Source organism: Chlamydotis macqueenii, chromosome 14, assembly GCF_036417535.1.
Source record: "Chlamydotis macqueenii isolate bChlMac1 chromosome 14, bChlMac1.mat, whole genome shotgun sequence".
Classification (NCBI taxonomy): Eukaryota; Metazoa; Chordata; class Aves; order Otidiformes; family Otididae; genus Chlamydotis; species Chlamydotis macqueenii.
The window spans coordinates 1,844,247-1,862,269 of record NC_141569.1 but is presented as its reverse complement, the minus strand read 5'-3'; the positions used below and the strand labels follow the sequence as shown (position 1 = coordinate 1,862,269).

General features: G+C 46.4%; 2 protein-coding genes across 3 annotated transcripts in view; one reads left to right on the top strand and one right to left on the bottom strand.

Annotated features, from left to right (window-relative positions):
- Positions 1–18,023, bottom strand: part of CTNNA1 (catenin alpha 1) — a 115,625-nt gene that overhangs the window by 52,126 nt on the left and 45,476 nt on the right. The window lies entirely within an intron of this gene.
- LRRTM2 (leucine rich repeat transmembrane neuronal 2) lies at positions 1,402–8,827 on the top strand. 2 transcript variants are annotated; one of them, XM_010121775.2, is made up of 2 exons: positions 1,402–1,779; positions 2,565–8,827. In XM_010121775.2, exons 1-2 carry the CDS (start codon positions 1,750–1,752, stop codon positions 3,681–3,683), a joined length of 1,149 nt encoding a protein of 382 aa, XP_010120077.1. In that variant the 5' UTR covers positions 1,402–1,749; the 3' UTR covers positions 3,684–8,827. The 2 variants fall into 2 exon arrangements, with proteins under 2 accessions (XP_010120077.1, XP_010120076.1); XM_010121774.2 differs by having other exon boundaries at positions 2,137–8,827.

Sequence of the window (18,023 nt, the reverse complement as noted above, 5' to 3'; positions counted from 1 at the left end):
CCATCAGCAGGGCAAGTCTGTTGTTCTCAGCTCATCCCGCATCTCGAGGTGGTCAGCGGTACCTCGCTGCTGCACAGCAAACTCTGGTGCCACTGCCGAGGGCCTCTACTACGCTGCTGCTTTCTCTCTCAAGGAGAAAATAAAAAAGCTTACCCGAGCTGCTCGGAGCTCCCCCCTGCCTCATCCACATGGGGTCAAGGCCGGAGCAGCTGCTCCAAAGGCTTTCCTGCACACGCACGCAAAACATCCTACAACCATTTAAAAAAAAATTGAATCAGGTCTGTTCATTTACGTGTCAGGACCAGCTGTCCCAGAGCAGAGCCTGCTCCAGACAGAAGGGCAGTGAACTTTTACAACAAGCAGCCACGACAGCACATTGCCTCCTCCAGCGTGCGTGTACGGCAGAGCCCGGCTCAGCTCTAACAGCAGCCGGCTTTGTGGGGTCACCGTTTCTGCAAACGCAAGTTTCTGCCACTCTAAACCAAGCCGGATAAGCGTTACGGACCCACCCGGCATCGAGATGCCACTGGAAGCCACGTCCCTCCTTTCACGGGGGGCTCATGACACCAGAACGTAAACGGTGACCGCAAGGAAGCCCCCAAACTGCTCTGAGTCCCGATGGCAAATGCCAACCTCACGACTCCAGTCCCCAGGAAAAAGCCAGTACAAAAGCCACGGTTCGGGGGAAAAAAAAATAGATTTTCTAGTTTCATAACTGCATGCTGTCAAGTTGGATTCCAATTAAATTTTTCCTGTGCCCTAATACAAGCTTTGCTTTTTCCAGAAATTTCTCACGGCTGGAAATGTTCGCTCCTGTCCTCTGCTCTGGGCTGCGTGCTACACTTTCTGACACGCCGCCTGCATCGACCGCTCCTTCCCCCCGCCGCTTCCGCAGACACCACAGCGGCACGCAGCTGGTACGCGGAGCCTTGAGCGCCGCGTCCCTCTCACCTCTGCGAGAAGCTGGTGCTAACCAGCATCCCCCCTACTCAAACTGGGGATACTCTGCATCTAAAAAGTTCCCTTTTCACAGCGATATTTAACGGAAAGCCGGCAGCAGCGAGCGCTAAAGCACTTCCAGCCGCAGCTCTGCGCTGCCGTTATTGCCAGCGGAACGCAGCCAGCACCGACGTGGGGGGAGCGGGGTGCCGCGAGCCTTTCCTATTCCTTCTTTTCATGGGGATGAAGGACTCCCTACCGCTAATTTTTTTTTTTTCCCCCCTCTATCAGTGGTCTTTAACACGCTGACGGTATGCAGCACAATGCTTTAAAACAGCAAAGCTTCTGGAAAACCCAAACAAAAGGCACGTCACGGGGTGACGTCAGCCTATATACAGCCCTGTGTGGTCGCAGCGCATAAGCAAACCCATTCTTGTGCCGCTTCCCTGAAAAGCTTTTCAGTAAATGCACTCATGCTACTCCAGGAGCTTCTCTCAGCAATAAGCCACCCATCTGCCATCAACAAGTTAGGACTAAAGGAAGGCACAGCTGCGGAAAAAGAAAACGTGAGCTTCAATTAAACAGCTGAGCAGCCACAGAGGACGGAAACTTGTATTAAGCATCGATTTAAAAATCGCCGACCTGCCGGAGGAGATCGAGCCAGCGATTTCAAAAGGAATATTCCAGGAGAGTGTTGCGGATTCAATTTTGCACTGATATCAAAGGACGCTGAAGCCAGTAAATTATTCAGAGGCTATCTCACATTGAGCCTTCACAGACTCACCGCGTTGAGTCTCAAACTACGACTGAATGCAACCTCCAATGTACTCAAAAGAATGGGTAAGTTCTTGCGTTTCTCTGTTCCTTCTGTAATGAATGGCCGGCTGTGCTTTACAGGAGCACTTAGATGCTAAAGCCAATTGTTCTGCACTGAACCTTATGGAAAAAAAAAAAAAAAAAAAAAAAAAAAATGTTTTCCGATCGTGACGCTGTAATCCTCCGTAACGGAGTCAGAGACTTATCCTAAGTGTAATATCCGAGCGTGCCGTGTTTCGTAGCGAGTTGTTTCTTGCATTTAGAATTAGCTTGTGGGAAATGCATGGCAATGTTATCTGCAGTGAAATCTTCCACCGTGATGTTCCAAGTGTACTGATAAGGCTATCCTATCTTGTTGTTTTCCTAAATTATATTCTGCAGGCTTACATTTCAAGTGGCCATTAGGGGCTCGTATGCTGGCAGCACTATATGCAATGAGTATGGTTTTAAAAATGCTGCCTGCCTTGGGCATGGCTTGTCCACCAAAATGTCGCTGTGAGAAGCTGCTCTTTTACTGTGACTCTCAGGGGTTTCACTCAGTGCCAAACACCACTGAAAAGGGCTCGCTAGGTTTGTCACTGAGGCACAATTCTATTTCTGAACTTGAGAGGGATCAATTTGCAAGCTTCAGTCAACTTACTTGGCTTCACTTAGATCATAATCAAATTGCAACAGTCAGAGAAGATTCTTTTCAAGGACTGTATAAACTTAAGGAATTAGTCTTAAGTTCCAACAAAATCTTTCATTTGCCAAACACCACTTTTAGCCAGCTGCTTAACCTGCAGAATTTGGACCTCTCTTTTAATCAGTTGTCATCTCTGCACCCCGAGCTCTTCTACGGCCTTCGCAAGCTACAGACCTTGCACTTGCGGTCCAACTCCCTGCGGACCATCCCGGTCCGCCTGTTCTGGGACTGTCGTAGCCTGGAGTTCCTGGATCTGAGCACAAACCGCTTGCGAAGTTTGGCTCGCAACGGATTTGCGGGATTAATCAAGCTGAGGGAGCTTCACCTAGAGCACAACCAGCTGACAAAGATTAATTTTGCTCACTTCCTCCGGCTGAGCAGCCTGCACACGCTCTTCTTGCAGTGGAACAAAATTAGCAACTTGACATGTGGGATGGAGTGGACCTGGAGCACCTTAGAGAAGCTCGATTTGACTGGAAACGAAATCAAAGCCATCGACCTCACCGTCTTTGAAACTATGCCTAACCTTAAAACCCTCCTAATGGATAACAACAAGCTCACCACTCTGGATTCCAAGATCCTAAGTTCACTGACGTCCCTCACCACCGTGGGCCTCTCCGGCAATCTGTGGGAATGCAGCCCAAAGATCTGCGCCTTGGCCACATGGCTGAGTGGCTTCCAAGGTCGCTGGGAGCACTCCATCCTCTGCCACAGCCCCGACCACACCCAGGGAGAGGATATTCTCGACGCAGTGTATGGTTTTCAGCTTTGCTGGAATTTATCGACTGCTGTTACGTCCGTGGCTACGACGTACACCGTTCCCACCACCGAGTACACGAAAAGAATAAGCTCTTCTCATTTTCACATGGGAGACAAAGAGATTCCAACTACAGCAGGCATGGTCGTTACCACCGAAGAACATTTCCCCGAGCCAAACAATGCCATCTTCACTCAGAGGGTAATTACAGGAACAATGGCTTTATTGTTTTCTTTCTTTTTTATCATTTTTATAGTGTTCATCTCCAGGAAGTGCTGCCCTCCCACATTACGAAGAATTAGACAGTGCTCAATGATTCAAAACCACAGGCAGCTCCGATCCCAAACTCGGCTGCATATGGCCAACATGTCAGACCAGGGACCCTATAACGAATACGAACCCACCCACGAAGGACCCTTCATCATCATCAACGGCTACGGACAGTGCAAGTGTCAGCAGCTGCCGTATAAAGAATGTGAAGTATAATACCTACATGCCATCCAAAATTAAACCAGATAAGTAACCTATTTTAAAATTGTAGGGGACCTACATCAGATTCTAATTTTTACAAATGTTGACATAAAGCCTAATTTTCCAAGCTACTTAATGGAAACATTGTTTATGGAGTGGTGCAGTATTTTTTATTTTTAAGTTTTTAAAAAAATAAATCCATAATATTTTCAGTGTTAAAGAAGCAATGATTACATTAAACTTGCACTCCTAACCTTTAAAAGTCTGAAAAGACGCTCACCTCAAACTATGTAAACTGTTTCATGTTATGTAATGACCTGACTGTGTGTAAACATTTATCCCCACGTCTCCATATCCTACTTTTCCTAACGAGAGCAGTCTGAGGGGAAGGATGCTGGCTGGCTGTCCAGAGATCTGCGGGGGGACGCAGGCTCCGTTTGTTCCGCTGCAGCTGTAGGATCCCAAACGCTCCAGCTGGCTCCGCTCACTTGAAAGGCAGCCGGGGAGGGAGATTTTCCTCCTCTATTTCACTCCAGTAAAAAAAAAAAAAAAAAGGGGGGAGGGGAAGCAAAAAGAGGGAGCAACGAAGGTCCAGGAGGGGATCTGAGTGCATTGGGGATGAGTGCATTTATTTTGAACAGTTTTCCTACCTGCGTTCATAGTCTGGCTGGCTTAAGCTCACGACAGAGAGAAAGGAGCGGTTCACAGGCTCACAAATTGGCAGGACGATCACAAGCCCTCAGGACAGCTCTCCGGGCGCTGACCACGTAGGCAGCGTAGCTCATTTCAGAAAGCTTGGTACGACGGGATCGGTTCTCGGTATTAAGTGCATTCAGTTCTTACCAGCTCTCTGGTTTGACTTGACGATGCTGTTCGTGAATTCCGGCTAATTACTCACGGCTATGAACAAACAGCATCTCAGCACCTTTTCATGTGTAAATACCCTTCATGTGAAGTTTTTTCTTAATTAAAATAAATATCAAGCGCGAGGTTAAGGAGAGGGAAGGAGGGAAGAAGCCTCTCTTTGTCCCTCCACCGCCCCCCCAGCCCAGGCTTCCTCTCGCCTGGAAGCTGTGCTCGTGCGCTGACTCCACTGGTTTCTCTGGAGACAGAATCAGCCCCTGTAATATAAGCTCTCAATTGTCCTCCTCTCCCAAAATTCAAGCTAACTTCCAGTTAGAAACAAACAAAGAAAACCCCAAAATACCTTCTGCTAAGTTAGGAAAATACAATTAGTTTATCGAACAGTTCACTGAAAAATGTTTCTTTTCTTACTTGACATGGGACACAATCTAAACTAGTGTGTCGTTTAAAAAATCTTATATAAATATATATACACACGCACCTCATTCTTAAGGAGAAACGCGATTTCTTTAGCCAGAAGTACCATACTGCTATTTATGCCAGATTCTGAAATTGTATGTAAATATTTGCAGATCTATGCAGCGCCGGTGGTACTCGGGTGCCACGGGGGCAGGGGTGGGGGGCTGCAGAGGATTACGCTATTTTTAACGGCAACTGCTCCGATATTGTACACGTTCTAACCAAAGCTAAAAGGACCAGAGGGACGGAAAAATTTTTAATATATATATACATGTATGTATAACTAAAAAATGTGTTGTGTCCAACGCTGCAGTGTTAAACCAGCACACACCGACGAAGAGAAACTCCTCACAGTGTTGACATACCTTGAACAAGCCAGTAATTACAGTATGCTAATTGTGTTGTACTAAACTACTCTGCAAAGTTCTTCAACAGAAAGATCACTGCATAAAAATCTGTTTGCTATTTCACTCTGCTTTTATATATCTGTATTACCACTTAGTGAGGTATTTAGGGTGCAATTATACAACAGTTTGATGTTTTATTGTGAAATTAATTCGTCCAAGGCAATTATAGCAAGATAAGTGTGACTTCTGTTAAGATTTTACATAAAGATTTTTCAATTACTGGTTTTGAAGACATTAATTTGCATCACTTTACTTTCACGTACAGTGCCCTGATTATAAAACAAATATTTTGTTTACTTCCTGTGACTCTGTACTTTAATGAGAGAGACCCAGTGCAGCCTAATGCTTTTCCAGAGATACCTTTGAACCCTCGTAACCGTTTCTACCACGACAATCCGATTTACACCTAATTCTAGGAAATCAATTAGTGCTTTTAACCGAATACGAGAAACCCTGCAGGGAAGGTGGGCAAACAGCAAATATTCTGTAGGATTAAATCCCATGTGAGCCAGAAGGCCAGACCTAAGCTGATAAAATAGAAAAATGTACTGGTATCCAAGGGTATTCAGCTGCTTGCAGAAAGGCTCGCCCCGTTCCTCACCACCAGTAAGCACTGGCAGCTCTTCCCTTACGGCCAGGCTTGGCTCTGCTCTGGCAGAAGCGTGGCCCAGCATCCCAGCAGCAAACCAGGATGCTGCTCCTCACCTGGTGTGAGCCAACACCAGGCTGTGCTGGGGGAACTGGAAAGCAGACACCTTTAGGAATGATTTTCACCTGTAGGGTACCAGCAGAAACAAAGTTGTAACCCAGCTCATTAATTAAACTGGGAGGCAAATAACCTCGCTACACCACCACCAGCCATCAGGCGTCAATACTGAACTCTGGTGTCCCCAGCCGCATTTGCGAGAAGGGATTCCACCTCTCTCCTCCCACCCAGCAGAAACCCTCGCTGCGAGCCAGTTCAGGAGGTACCACGTCCGTCTGCCACCCAGTAACGGGCTCTGACGTGCTGTGGTTCCTCCCGAGGAGGTGCTGCACCTTTATTACCTTATAATTATGCCCAAGCAGAGTAGAGACAGATGTTCCAGCACTGCTGGATTTCATCCTCTTCTCCGCCCCAGCACTCATACCAATTTTCCAAGCATTAAAGCACTGTTTCAGTGTCTCTCAAAGCAAACACACCCAGGCACCCAACTTCTCTCCCCCCACCAGTATCCCCAGTACGCACTGGTCCCGCAGACAGGCCAGCAGACCCAGCCTGGCACGGCACCGCGCGGTTTTACGTTGACTCCCTGTACTGCACGCTAACACGCAGCCAGTCTCCCAAATGTCCTGGTTTATGTCTGCCATTTCCAAAGCCATTTGTTGCCAGGTTCCGGGCGTAAACAAAGCAAATCTGCAAACATTACATTTAGGGTAACAGGTATCGTAAAGCCCGCAGAATGTCAAACACTAGCAGCCAAGTCAACTTGAATTCCCTGAGGAGAGACAGCAAACGGCAGGCAAAGCCATCGCTCCACGCAAGGACATGGCCAGAGGCTGTTAATTTGGGGTTTATTTATTTAATTATTTTTAAAGTTTCTGTCTTCCATTCTCAATTGCTTGTGACTGTTCCACGCAAGGAGGGTACTGTGATATCTGCATTACTCAGCAGCCCCTGATTTATTTTGGTTGTGGGACAAGAACCCTGATGATTTGGTTTAAATTCATCCTGGAGTAATGGTTTTATCATAGAGGGAGGGAGATTTAGATTGAATATTAGGAAAAAATTGTTTACGCTGAGGGTGGTGGAGCACTGGCCCAGGTTGCTCAGAGAGGTGGTGGATGCCCCATCCCTGGAACCATTCCAGGCCAGGTTGGCCGGGGCTCTGAGCAACCTGGTCTGGTTGGAGATGTCCCTGCTCCTTGCAGGGGGGTTGGACTGGGTGGGCTTTGAAGGTCCCTTCCCATCCAAACCCTTCTGTGATTCTATTTCAGTAAAAGCACTGGCTGATGACAAGAGGTTATTACCTTGCTCTCCCCAGATATCACTTCAGTTTCTACAGACACTAACCAGCATTTCAGGTGCTTCACCACCTCTAGGCACAGCCTCATGCAAGTGTTCAGGGCCTTTTAGAAATGAGATTTTCTTCTACTGCTCACGAGATCCTGGTCCCATCCGAAGATCTCCTCCAGCCTTACTGGTCTCCAGCCAGCCTTCCGCCCCCCTGCCCTCACGTCAGTGAAACGCAAACCTGGCGGCACAACTTCCATTTCCGAGTCGTCGTACTGGAACAGGTCTGAGTTGATGCTCTCAGCTCCCCTCTCTTTAGTCGCTCGGCATTAGATCATCGTCCAAACGCACACCGCTAAAAATGACTCACTAAAGAGTAAAACGGGTGAGTGTTTAGTTCAGCTGAAGGGTTCCTCCGCACAGAGCTTCCCTTCCCTATCAGATGGAAATATAATGAATGCTGCTGTATCGGTGTTTGGTTTGTCTGCAGTTCCCCCAAGCAGAAGTTATCTGATTTTTCAGCGATAAGCCTGGCGTGCATGCAAATCCACGCAGCTGAGCTTACGTCCCATTACCCCCTTAGAAGACAGTGGCCTATTGCTAACATGTAAAATCAGAAATATCCAGTGGCTTTAAACCTGAAATCTGCACCACACTTATTTTTTAATGTGTCTCAGTTTATTTTCATTGAAGTAGTACAGAAATTAAGTTGATTTAATTTTGCGATCCGCAGAGCTATCAAAATCCATCTGTTCAGACCTGTGAAAATCTAGCCAGAAACCCAATTTCATCGTTCTTATGAAGTTTTCCATAAAAATTAAAGAGTTCAGAGAGGGATACAGTACTTCTCCTCCCTCCCCCCAAAAAAGAACAAGGAAGGAAACAACAAAAATCAAAGGCAGTTGCAGAGCAGCAGCTCCTCCCTCCCCACACCCCTCTCCATCGCAGAGCCCTGTACCCCAGAACTGGTGCCAGGTTTGCTTTTTGAGCACCCCGCTAGCAGGACGCTTAAAGATCACTTCAGAGCCAGCTAGAAATGCAGCGTTTCACGTCTTGTAAACAAAACCTTTCGAGAGGTGTCTGGGGAAAGGCAACAGAAGCTTTGGTGGGCATCACCAAGGCTGAGATCAGGCAAAACTTGTGCTATCTAAGGGCAAAACACCGAGCAGCCCACGCACCTCTGGTGTAAGCTCCTATCCTTCAACCACTCCTTTGTAAAAAAACCAAACCAAACTCACCCCGTTTTTCTTTTTACCATCATGAAAACATTAGTGAGTGAACTATTCTCCCAGCTTAGCAACCAGAGATTAAAAAGATGGAGTCTTGTGTTAAATTATGTTTGAAGAGCCACTTTCTGGTGGGAGGGGGTGTAAGCAATGGAGTCAAAGTGCAGTGTACAGAAAAATTTTGTTATTAAAATTGTGTATACTGTAAAACCGAATTTGCCTCTTTCTTCCTCTGTTTTCAAACGGAGGTGTCAAAAGCTCATTCTTTCATGACACACAGACCAGCCTACATCCTCCACAGTTCAAGAGCACATCGGCACTATCCAGAAGTAGAGAAGTCAGGTTTGGGCCACTCCATTTGCCATAATCGTATCAAAGACAGCAGTTTCTGTTTTACTGCAATAAATGAGCTGGTCTGCACAGGTTCTTTCCAAACAAGATGTTTCTTGACTAGCAAAAATAGTTTCTAAAAGCAAGATGAGAGAGTGAAAACCAAACCAAAGAGCCCGAACCCCTGTGAGTACCTGTGTCCAGGCAGTCCACCCTCTCCGGCACGCTGGCGTGAGCCTCGGCAAGGCCGCTGGGACCTGGCCCTAGCCCTGGGTGCTTCCCTTAGGACACCAGTAGACCCACTGTTGGTCACGGCGCCAGCCAGGAGCATGGTGTTTCCAACAGGACCACCTTGTGAGGAATTTCACAAGGACAATCCGTATCACTTAGAGATGTCGAACTAGCACGACATCACGTCAGCGCAGAATTACAGCCATCTAGAAAGTGTCAGAAACACATTCCCTGTCCAAGAAGCGTTCTTTCTGTAGGCGACCGCAATGAACGTACTGTTCAAAATCCCAACACGAGAAAGGTTTCTGATTTAGAGAAGTGACAAGTTCAGGGACACAGCCCCAAAGCCTCGATACAACAGTCGAACAAAAGAGCAAGTTTCAGGATGTTCCGAGATGATTACATGCGCTGAACTGCCAGCTGAAATCATTTCAGCAACTAAGCCTTAGCTGCATTTACTTTTTTACGAAAGGTTTGGCTGGAACAAGTTCTCAAGGGTTTTAAATGTCAGTTGGCTCTCAAATCCTTCTAATACTTCAAAGCAGCCCTTGATAGACCTATTTTCTTAAACTCTGAAAGAGACATTTTAAGAGCATCTCAAATGCAAAGCCATTTTCACAAGCAAAAAAATAAATTTGAGAAAAAAAATGGTATTCTGAATACACTGTGCAAAACCTTTCTATCCAATTAGTAACAGGGAACATCAACATCACTAGCGACTTACTTTTAAATGTTGGCTGTGTTAAGGCAGCTGCCAAAAAAAAAAAAAAAAAAAAAGACTCAAGGATCTGACTGGAGAGGACTGCAGAAATGAACCAAAAACTACAGCACATCTGGGAACGCAGCGACTCCCGCCTCCGGTCAGCGTACGGGCTGAGGGACAGAACTCAGCGTAAGGGCTCATCCACCACAGAACTCTGAGGGTAATGTTCACTGTGACCTGTTCCTGAGGGGAAAAGCTTTATGAAATCACTGTTACCTAATCAACAACTTAATTACCATGAAGATACTAGGAAATCAATTGTACTATGATGAATTAGAGCTCTATCTGTCATATTTGACGTTAGGAACTATGTGCTCTGGGAGTTAATTTGGAAGACATGTTTTATGCTGAGGGTGGTGGGGCACTGGCCCAGGTTGCCCAGAGAGGTGGTGGATGCCCCATCCCTGGAAATGTTCAAGGCCGGGTTGGACGGGGCTCTGAGCAACCTGATCTGGTTGGAGATGTCCCTGCTCCTTGCAGGGCGGTTGGACTGGGTGGGCTTTACAGGTCCCTTTGAACCCAAACCATTCTATGAAAAAGAAAAAACAAAAAACCAAACAACAACAACAAAAAAAACCAAAACAAAACCAAACCAAAACAAAAAAAAACCTCAAACAAACAAACAAAAAAAGAAGATAAATTTGCCTCGTTAACAGATTTTCATGTTTATTTATGTGATGAATGTCTAAAAGAGGTTCGGCTACTAAGGGCATTCAGCAAACATTTCTGTGCTGAGAGGTAACAAAAACACTGGTTTAGCTCTTCTGCTGCTTTTAATCGACAAGGTCTAAGAAATGTGACTTTTTCTTCTTTCTCAGTCTGCTAAAGGGACAAGACCAAAGACTTAAATCTACCCAAAAATCATTTGAGACCTGGATTGAAAGATAAGAGCGAGCAGCCAGGAGCTGAGCAGTGACCAGAGGGGAATTTATCATGAGTTAAATACAAAGTTTTCTCCCCAGTACGTAACACAAACACCTCCAATTCACAGCCAAGCAAAACTGAAGTGGTGTTCTCTGCTACCAGGACATTTTTAGAAACTAATATATCTTCCTCTCAAAAAACCGAAGTATCTATTTTAAATGCTGTTCAAGTAACTCCCCCTGTTCTCTCCCAGCAGGCTCTACGCGTGTGCATTGAATACTCAAGCAAAGCAGACACAGAGATAAGTGCTGGTTGCTTCTCCAGCAGCCCTTACCCCTACGGGTGTGCACTGCATCCGCTGCTCGATGGAGGTGCGCTATGCTCTACCCCCCTTTAAAAAAGCAGCCTTCTTTCATGAAAAGTGGGAAAGGTTCATCCATCAAGAAGGTTCTTAAACAATGAATGGGTCGTTATTCCCTACATTCAAAAGCAGATAATTTCCTGTATTATTATCAGGAGAATTGTCATGGTTTTGTTTAGTAGGGGGGGGCCTAAGGTGGTAGCTTCTGTAGGAAACTGCTGGAAGTCGCTCCCCTTTGTTCAGTGGACTCGGCCGGGCCTAGGGCGGACCTGCTGCTGGCCAAGGCCAAGCCGATTGGTAGCAGAATGTCCCGTGATAACGCCTTTGCGATAACGTATTTAAGAATGGGAAAACAGGAAAAAAAAGAGAGGAGAGAAGATGTGAAGATGCTGAGTGGGGGCAGAGGCGCAGAGGGGGAGGTGCAGGCCTTACCCTCCGGCCTCCCGCCGGGCAGCTGACTGGGCCCGACTCGGCCCGGCCCAGCTGCAAGAAGTGGAGAGGAGATGAGAAGTGAATAAGATGTAAAAAAAAGATCCTGAGAGCCATCTACCAGTCTGTTGTGAGGAACAGCTGCAGACGCCAAGGTCAGTTCAGAGTGAGGGGGAGGAATAATGCAGCTCCTGGCCAAGATTCCCCTGCAGCCTGTGGTGACGACCATGGTGGAGCAGGTTGTCCCCCTGCAGCCCATGGAGGTCCACAGAGGGGCAGAGATTCCCCTGCAGCCCGTGAAGGACCCCGCACCAGGGGAGGTGGATGCCTGAAGGCAGCTGTGGCCTGTGGAGGGCCCACTGGGACAGCTGTTCTAGAGGGACTGCACCCGTGGAAGAGATGACCCACACCGAAGCAGTTCCACGAAGGACTGTGGCCCGTGGGAGGGACCCCACGCTGGAGCAGGGGAGGAATGCGAGGAGTTCTTCCCCCGACCATGAAGCAGCGACGTGAAACAACGTATGATGAACTGACTGCGACCCCCATTCCCTCTTCCCCCCTGTGCCGCTCGGGAGGGGAGGGTAGTAGAGATAATGTTAAGCTTGGGAAGAGGGAGGGTGGATGGAGGTTATCTTGTTCTCTGTCTCATTCTCCTGCTGTTTGTAGTAATAAATGAATAGTTTTCCCCAAGTCGAGTCTGTTTTGCCCGTGACGGTAACTTTACGGATTTCTCCCTGTCCTTATCTCAAACCTCGAGCCGTTTTTTCTTATATTTTCTCTCCCTATTCTCTTGGAGGGTGGGGGGAGTGAGAGAGAGACTGCGTAGTCTGGTCCTGATCGGGGCTGAACTACGACAAGAATAAATCTGGAAAATCCATTCTAATGGCTCTAAATCTGAAGGTAGTGTTGCAGCTGAATTTTTAATCTTAAAAGACAGGAGCAATGAGGACTTCTGCTGTTTAAACATACAATCTTCTAGCAAACAGAACAGCTTTATTGCTTATTTAATTGGTAGAACGGGTTTTGCGAGACCGTGTGAGATTAAAGACAGCAGTAGATACAGGAAAGGCATTTTGAGTGGAGAGGTCCTTCCAAGATACTTCTCAACTGTATAGCTACAAAAAATATTGAAATATCCTTGATGAAGTGGACAAAATACTGCAGAAAGGCTTACTGCAAAAAGTAGTTTTACTTCTATGTTTGCACAGAGCTAAAAATATTGAGAAGAGTGTTAATGTGGAATCCAGCTCAACCCTACCGCATCTTATCAGGATGCGTTTGCTTGCTTCCCTCTAACTCACTTCTAAATAATCCATCACAGACCCAGAACCTCTGCCTCTAAAGCCACGATAGCCGAGACTATCAATTTCTGCCATCAAACAGATTGCTTCAACTCTGATACCACCTGAAGTTTTTCATCTTTCAGAGAAGAAAAACCTGCAAAATCAATAGAAAAATTAGTAAAGCTAATAATGACCCAATCTGATATCAGTGAGAGGTGGGGAAATGGGCAGGGACACGGGCTACGAGTGAGTTTCCATCTCTAAACTAACAACAGCTAACAAGGGGAAAACACATACACATTGCTCTGCACTGCGGACACTTTCAGAAGCCTTGGTAACAATCTCCACTTGGAGTTAAGTCAAATTGTAGCTACCCAAGCCCACTCACCTGACCCAAACAGGAGTCATGCAGTGAACACTCCCAGCACACACCCATCAAAGGATGCGAGCCAGGAACAAACCACTAAATTGGGAAAATCACATGGCTGGCCGTTCTGCAAGCCCCAGGTCTACCCCTTCACCTCTCATCTAAAGAGCAAGAGATAGGAAAGCTTCATCTATGTTGTCCTCAGGACAAGACAAGATGCTTCAGTGAAGCCGTGGAACCGTTCATTGATCGAGCCTAGCCCCGAAGCGCCATCCCCAAATGAACAGCAACATCTGCTGTACCGAGGTCTACAGAGAGGATTAACCCCACACTTGGAATTCTGCTTCAACAATTCAAAGGTTAAGGAATTCCTCCTCAGTCTCTCCAGATAGTCCTGAAGACAGAAACAGCTGTGTCGCTGTTTCCAGGTAGGCCAGACGCCCCGCTCGGCGCGGGGGAGCAGCAGAGCACGGCGAGGCAGAGCCGGCGCACAGGCAGCCGTTTGGTAACTCCTGATGGCAGCTGGAAGCTCTGTAGGTACCACGTGCGTACCTTTGGGCTTCAGGCCTTCAAGGGTTTAACAGCCAAGGGCAGGCAGGAAGAGAAAGCCATCTCTAGTTTATATTCTTCTCCACGGACGATCGGTTTAGCTCTGGGACATCTATCAGCACCACGGCAGCTGTGGAACTTGGAAATAAGAGAGCTTTGACTATAGGACAGATGCCTTTTGCCCGCAATTAGCATCCAGTCCTAAGACACCAGAAACTTAAAAAAAAAAAAAAAAAAAAAAAAAAGGCTGAAGTTAGGCATTTTATTAGGTTAAACTACGGGGGGGGGGGGGGGGTGTTGTAGTAAGCTGTGGCAGGTACTACATCTCTAACATGACACTACACTGCTAAGCAAAACAAAAAAATAACAGATACCTTCAACAAGTGACTAGAGTCAATAGTGACAGTTAACTTGTAGGAGATGTCTGCACACCCTCTACTGAAACTCCAAAGCAGCATGGAGCGTATCCCATGCGTAACGAGCCTTTGCCAGGTATTACTCTCTGTCTGTGTGTGGAGAGCAAGTCTCTAGACCAGCTAAAATAAGTCAGCCCTTTGGAAGAGGGACGACTGCTGCCCATGGTTACAATAATTAAACACCCACATAGTCCCCTGCGTAACGGAACGGAACGATGAAATCGGGCCTAAGGCGTTTCACACATCTACAGACCACGCGTGCAACTCCAATACATCGGCAGTGCTGGGAACTGCTGAGCAAGCTGCAGGGCCTCTTCCGCTCCAAGTTTTGGATTTGTCGGTGATGTAGGTATTTGCTGACAAATCTGAAACCTGGAGAAAACCCTGCTTTGTTCTAAACCTGAGAAGTGTTTATGGAACAAACTCAGAGACGTACCCACAGCAGGGACCGGGACAGCAAACACCAGCTGACATGCAGCGAGGTCCTTGTGCAAAAAGCAGTCGCACTAAAGCGGTGACGTGACCTGGAACAGGAACGTGCTCAGCACCCTCCTCTACCGCAGCTCAGGACTGCTCCGGGATCTCCCATGACTCACAGCTGTCTGACAGCACCCCGTAAAACACGGCAGACAAAGCAAAGCACTGACAAAGTGGAGAACGACTCCAGTGCACCACGCAGATAAATTTCAGGGAGATTACCCCTTCCTATCTACAGCTGTCTATGGACAACAATTAACTTGACAAAGCACGCCAACGAGAGCGTCCAGAGACACATGAAAAAGTTTTATACCACATTCAAATGAGCTGATGCCACCAGACTACGAGCTGCTTCGTCTTCTTAGTGGGCACTCCATCATTTGAATGCACCACAGTAAAGCTGCATCATCAAAATAAGAACCTTCTGACACTTACTTTTACTGGCCATTTATCCAAAAATAGCAACCTTCATCAGGCAAATTAGTAAGTGATCATCAGCTTTAAAAACCAGTTTCAATTGTTTAGGCAAAGCCAGCTACACTGCAGCACGTTCTGCTCACTGCACCTCCTCTCACTTCAGCCGGTGCTGCAACAGTCAAAACCAACAAAAAAAAAACCAAACAAACAAACAAATCCCCAAAAACAACAACAACAAGAAAAGAACTTAGTCTGTACACACGGATCATCACACACCCGCTGGGAACCAGGAGAATACAAGGAAACCACTTTAAAAAGATGAGGTTACGTAAATAACAAAACTCAACCACTCAATTCCTCTAAAACATTAACCACGCACACACACGCAATGAATTAAAAAAATGTTACAGAGATGTGACACAGCAAACCCACCTGAAACTACAAGAAATATATGCAACCAGCCATCCTGGGGTGCTGAAAGCAATATTTAAAAATCAAAAGTAAATCTCAAAAAAAAAAAAACCAAACACCCTACCCCGCCATTAATGGGGAAGTTTACCCATGGAGGGCTGAAAAACCTCTAAAAATTTCAGTAAGGGTTTGGGTCTCTGCAGACAGGAATCTCTGCACAGAGACAGTTCCAAGGATACAGATATCCTCTTACCACCACAACCCTCTGTTATTATGTTAGCCAGTAACTTAACGCTATCTTTACCTACATACATCAGCCCTGTCCACACCATCCCACCCTAAACCTATACGCGTTAAAATCGCGTGCCCACCACCTTACCACCGCCTCTTGCTGAGCTTCTCACCGCTCGCCAGCCGCGGAGCATCCGTCCTGCACTTCGGGTACTTCCTCGGCATCTAACCCTCCAGCTAGCCTAAGGACTGCTCGCCGCCATAAACTGATTTAAATGGGTAAACTAGGCTAAAAATATTGCTAACTTTAATCTGGGTTTTTTTTTTTTTTTAATAATTACTGTTTCCTACATTTCCTTAAGCAAGATAAATGTTTTAAGCTACTGAAAGAATGAGGACTACCTGACAAGTCCACGTACTGGCCACAGATAGCTCACCCACACATGGTGCAAAATATGACAAAGAACAAGAACAGGTTTCAGCGATCTGAGCCAGGACAAAAACATCCCACACCATTCTGAGCAGGAAAGAGAACTTTGCGATTATTAAACAGCTTCTACCAACACCACCACACAGCTCCGTTTCTATTTTGACAAGTGGTTTGGTTATTTCTTTTTCTTTATGTAATGTAATTATAATCAGGAAAGGACTATTTTACCAGTATGTTATCAAAGGCATTCCACTGCCTTTGAAACTAGTATTTCAAATTAGTAACATATTTCCAGTATTCATTAATTAAAAAAACCCCTCCAGAAGTCTTACTTCCTCATATGACAGCTATGATTTGCAACTCCACTCTTGCAGAGTCTGTTCCCTACCAAAAAAGGAACATCAGGAAAACAAGTTAGTCATCTTCCAAGTTTCCTAACATCTTTTAACTTTAACGGCAGCTGACCAAAATCTTCAGGATGGCTCCAGGCTAAAACCTGTTCCTAATCCCTGTAACTCGCTCCAGAATTCCCCCTCAAGGGCAGCGCTGGGAGCAGCGGAAAACGCTGGGGCTGGTTCGCAGATGCTGGGGCTGGTTTGTAAGCAGTTCACATCTTAAGGACAACCTGATCTCCACCACATGAAGTGACAAATTTCATCCGCAGTTCACGCAGGAACCCAGTTACTAACTTGTGTGTCCACCCAGCCATCCGCACACAGCTCTGCGGGGCAACAAGCAATTTCATTCAGGTATCTTCACAGGCAGCAGTCACTGAGCAAGTCCTCTTTCAAATCAAACCTTGAAAATTACTGTCCAGCGCTATCAATGGATTATTTCTTGAAGGGAAAAAGTGGTATTGCAACAGCACACGGTGTGTATATGTATATATATATATATTTTTTTTTAAACTATTGTTTTCACCTGTGATGGGGGAAGAGGGGAAGGGATGAGGAGAGATTTCTATCTGGTCTGGAAAGCAACAGATTCTCAAATATTCTGTACTGTTTCTGTACCACTTTTGCACCATCACCACCTAACAGAGCTACTGGTGTTCTCTCAAGGCTTCTTCTCACATCTGAAAAAGTTAACAGCATGGGGTTTATGATACAGAGCACACAGGTTCTATACCTCCGCAACACATTTCCACCACTGAGGCAAGAATACCTACTCATACAGGTAAGTAATGGTAGGAAAGTGCCAGGGTGCCAAGAAAATCATCCTGCAACAACCTGCATCTTTTCCTGAAGAGCTCAAACGAAAACCGAAGTTGGCAGTAATACATCATACGCTGAAACTGAGTTTTCATTGAACTGGGTTTCCTAGTTTCCACTAGATCATGATGCTGGGGCAAAGTCAGGACTCTACAAGCCAGATTTGTACCCAGCATAACAAAGCAAACATCCCTGAAATCTTTTCCAGTGTGCAAGAGGTTTATGCTTCTTGTTACCTCAAATATATTTTGCAGCTGAGCTGAGAGCCAGGCTGAACGGCTCTAACTTGCACTTGGTGATGTTTCCCAGGTCCCCGCTCACACTTCAAGCAGCACATGAGATGGCAGTTCACGTCCAATCAACAGATGGGAGGCAGAGGAGTGTCTAGACTCAATTTTACATAACTCCAGATGTAAAGAGGTTATTTGGCAGTGGGTCTGGCATCCTACTCCTTCAAGAGTTGCCCTGAAGTCACCGGATGAGGTGACGCCCCATCTCTAGAAACATTGCAGGCCAGGTTGGCCAGGGCTCTGAACAACCTGATCTGGTTGGAGATGTCCCTGCTCCTGGCAAGGGGTTGGACTGGATGGGCTTTAAAGGTCCCTTCCAACCCAAACCCTTCTGTGATTCCTCTTC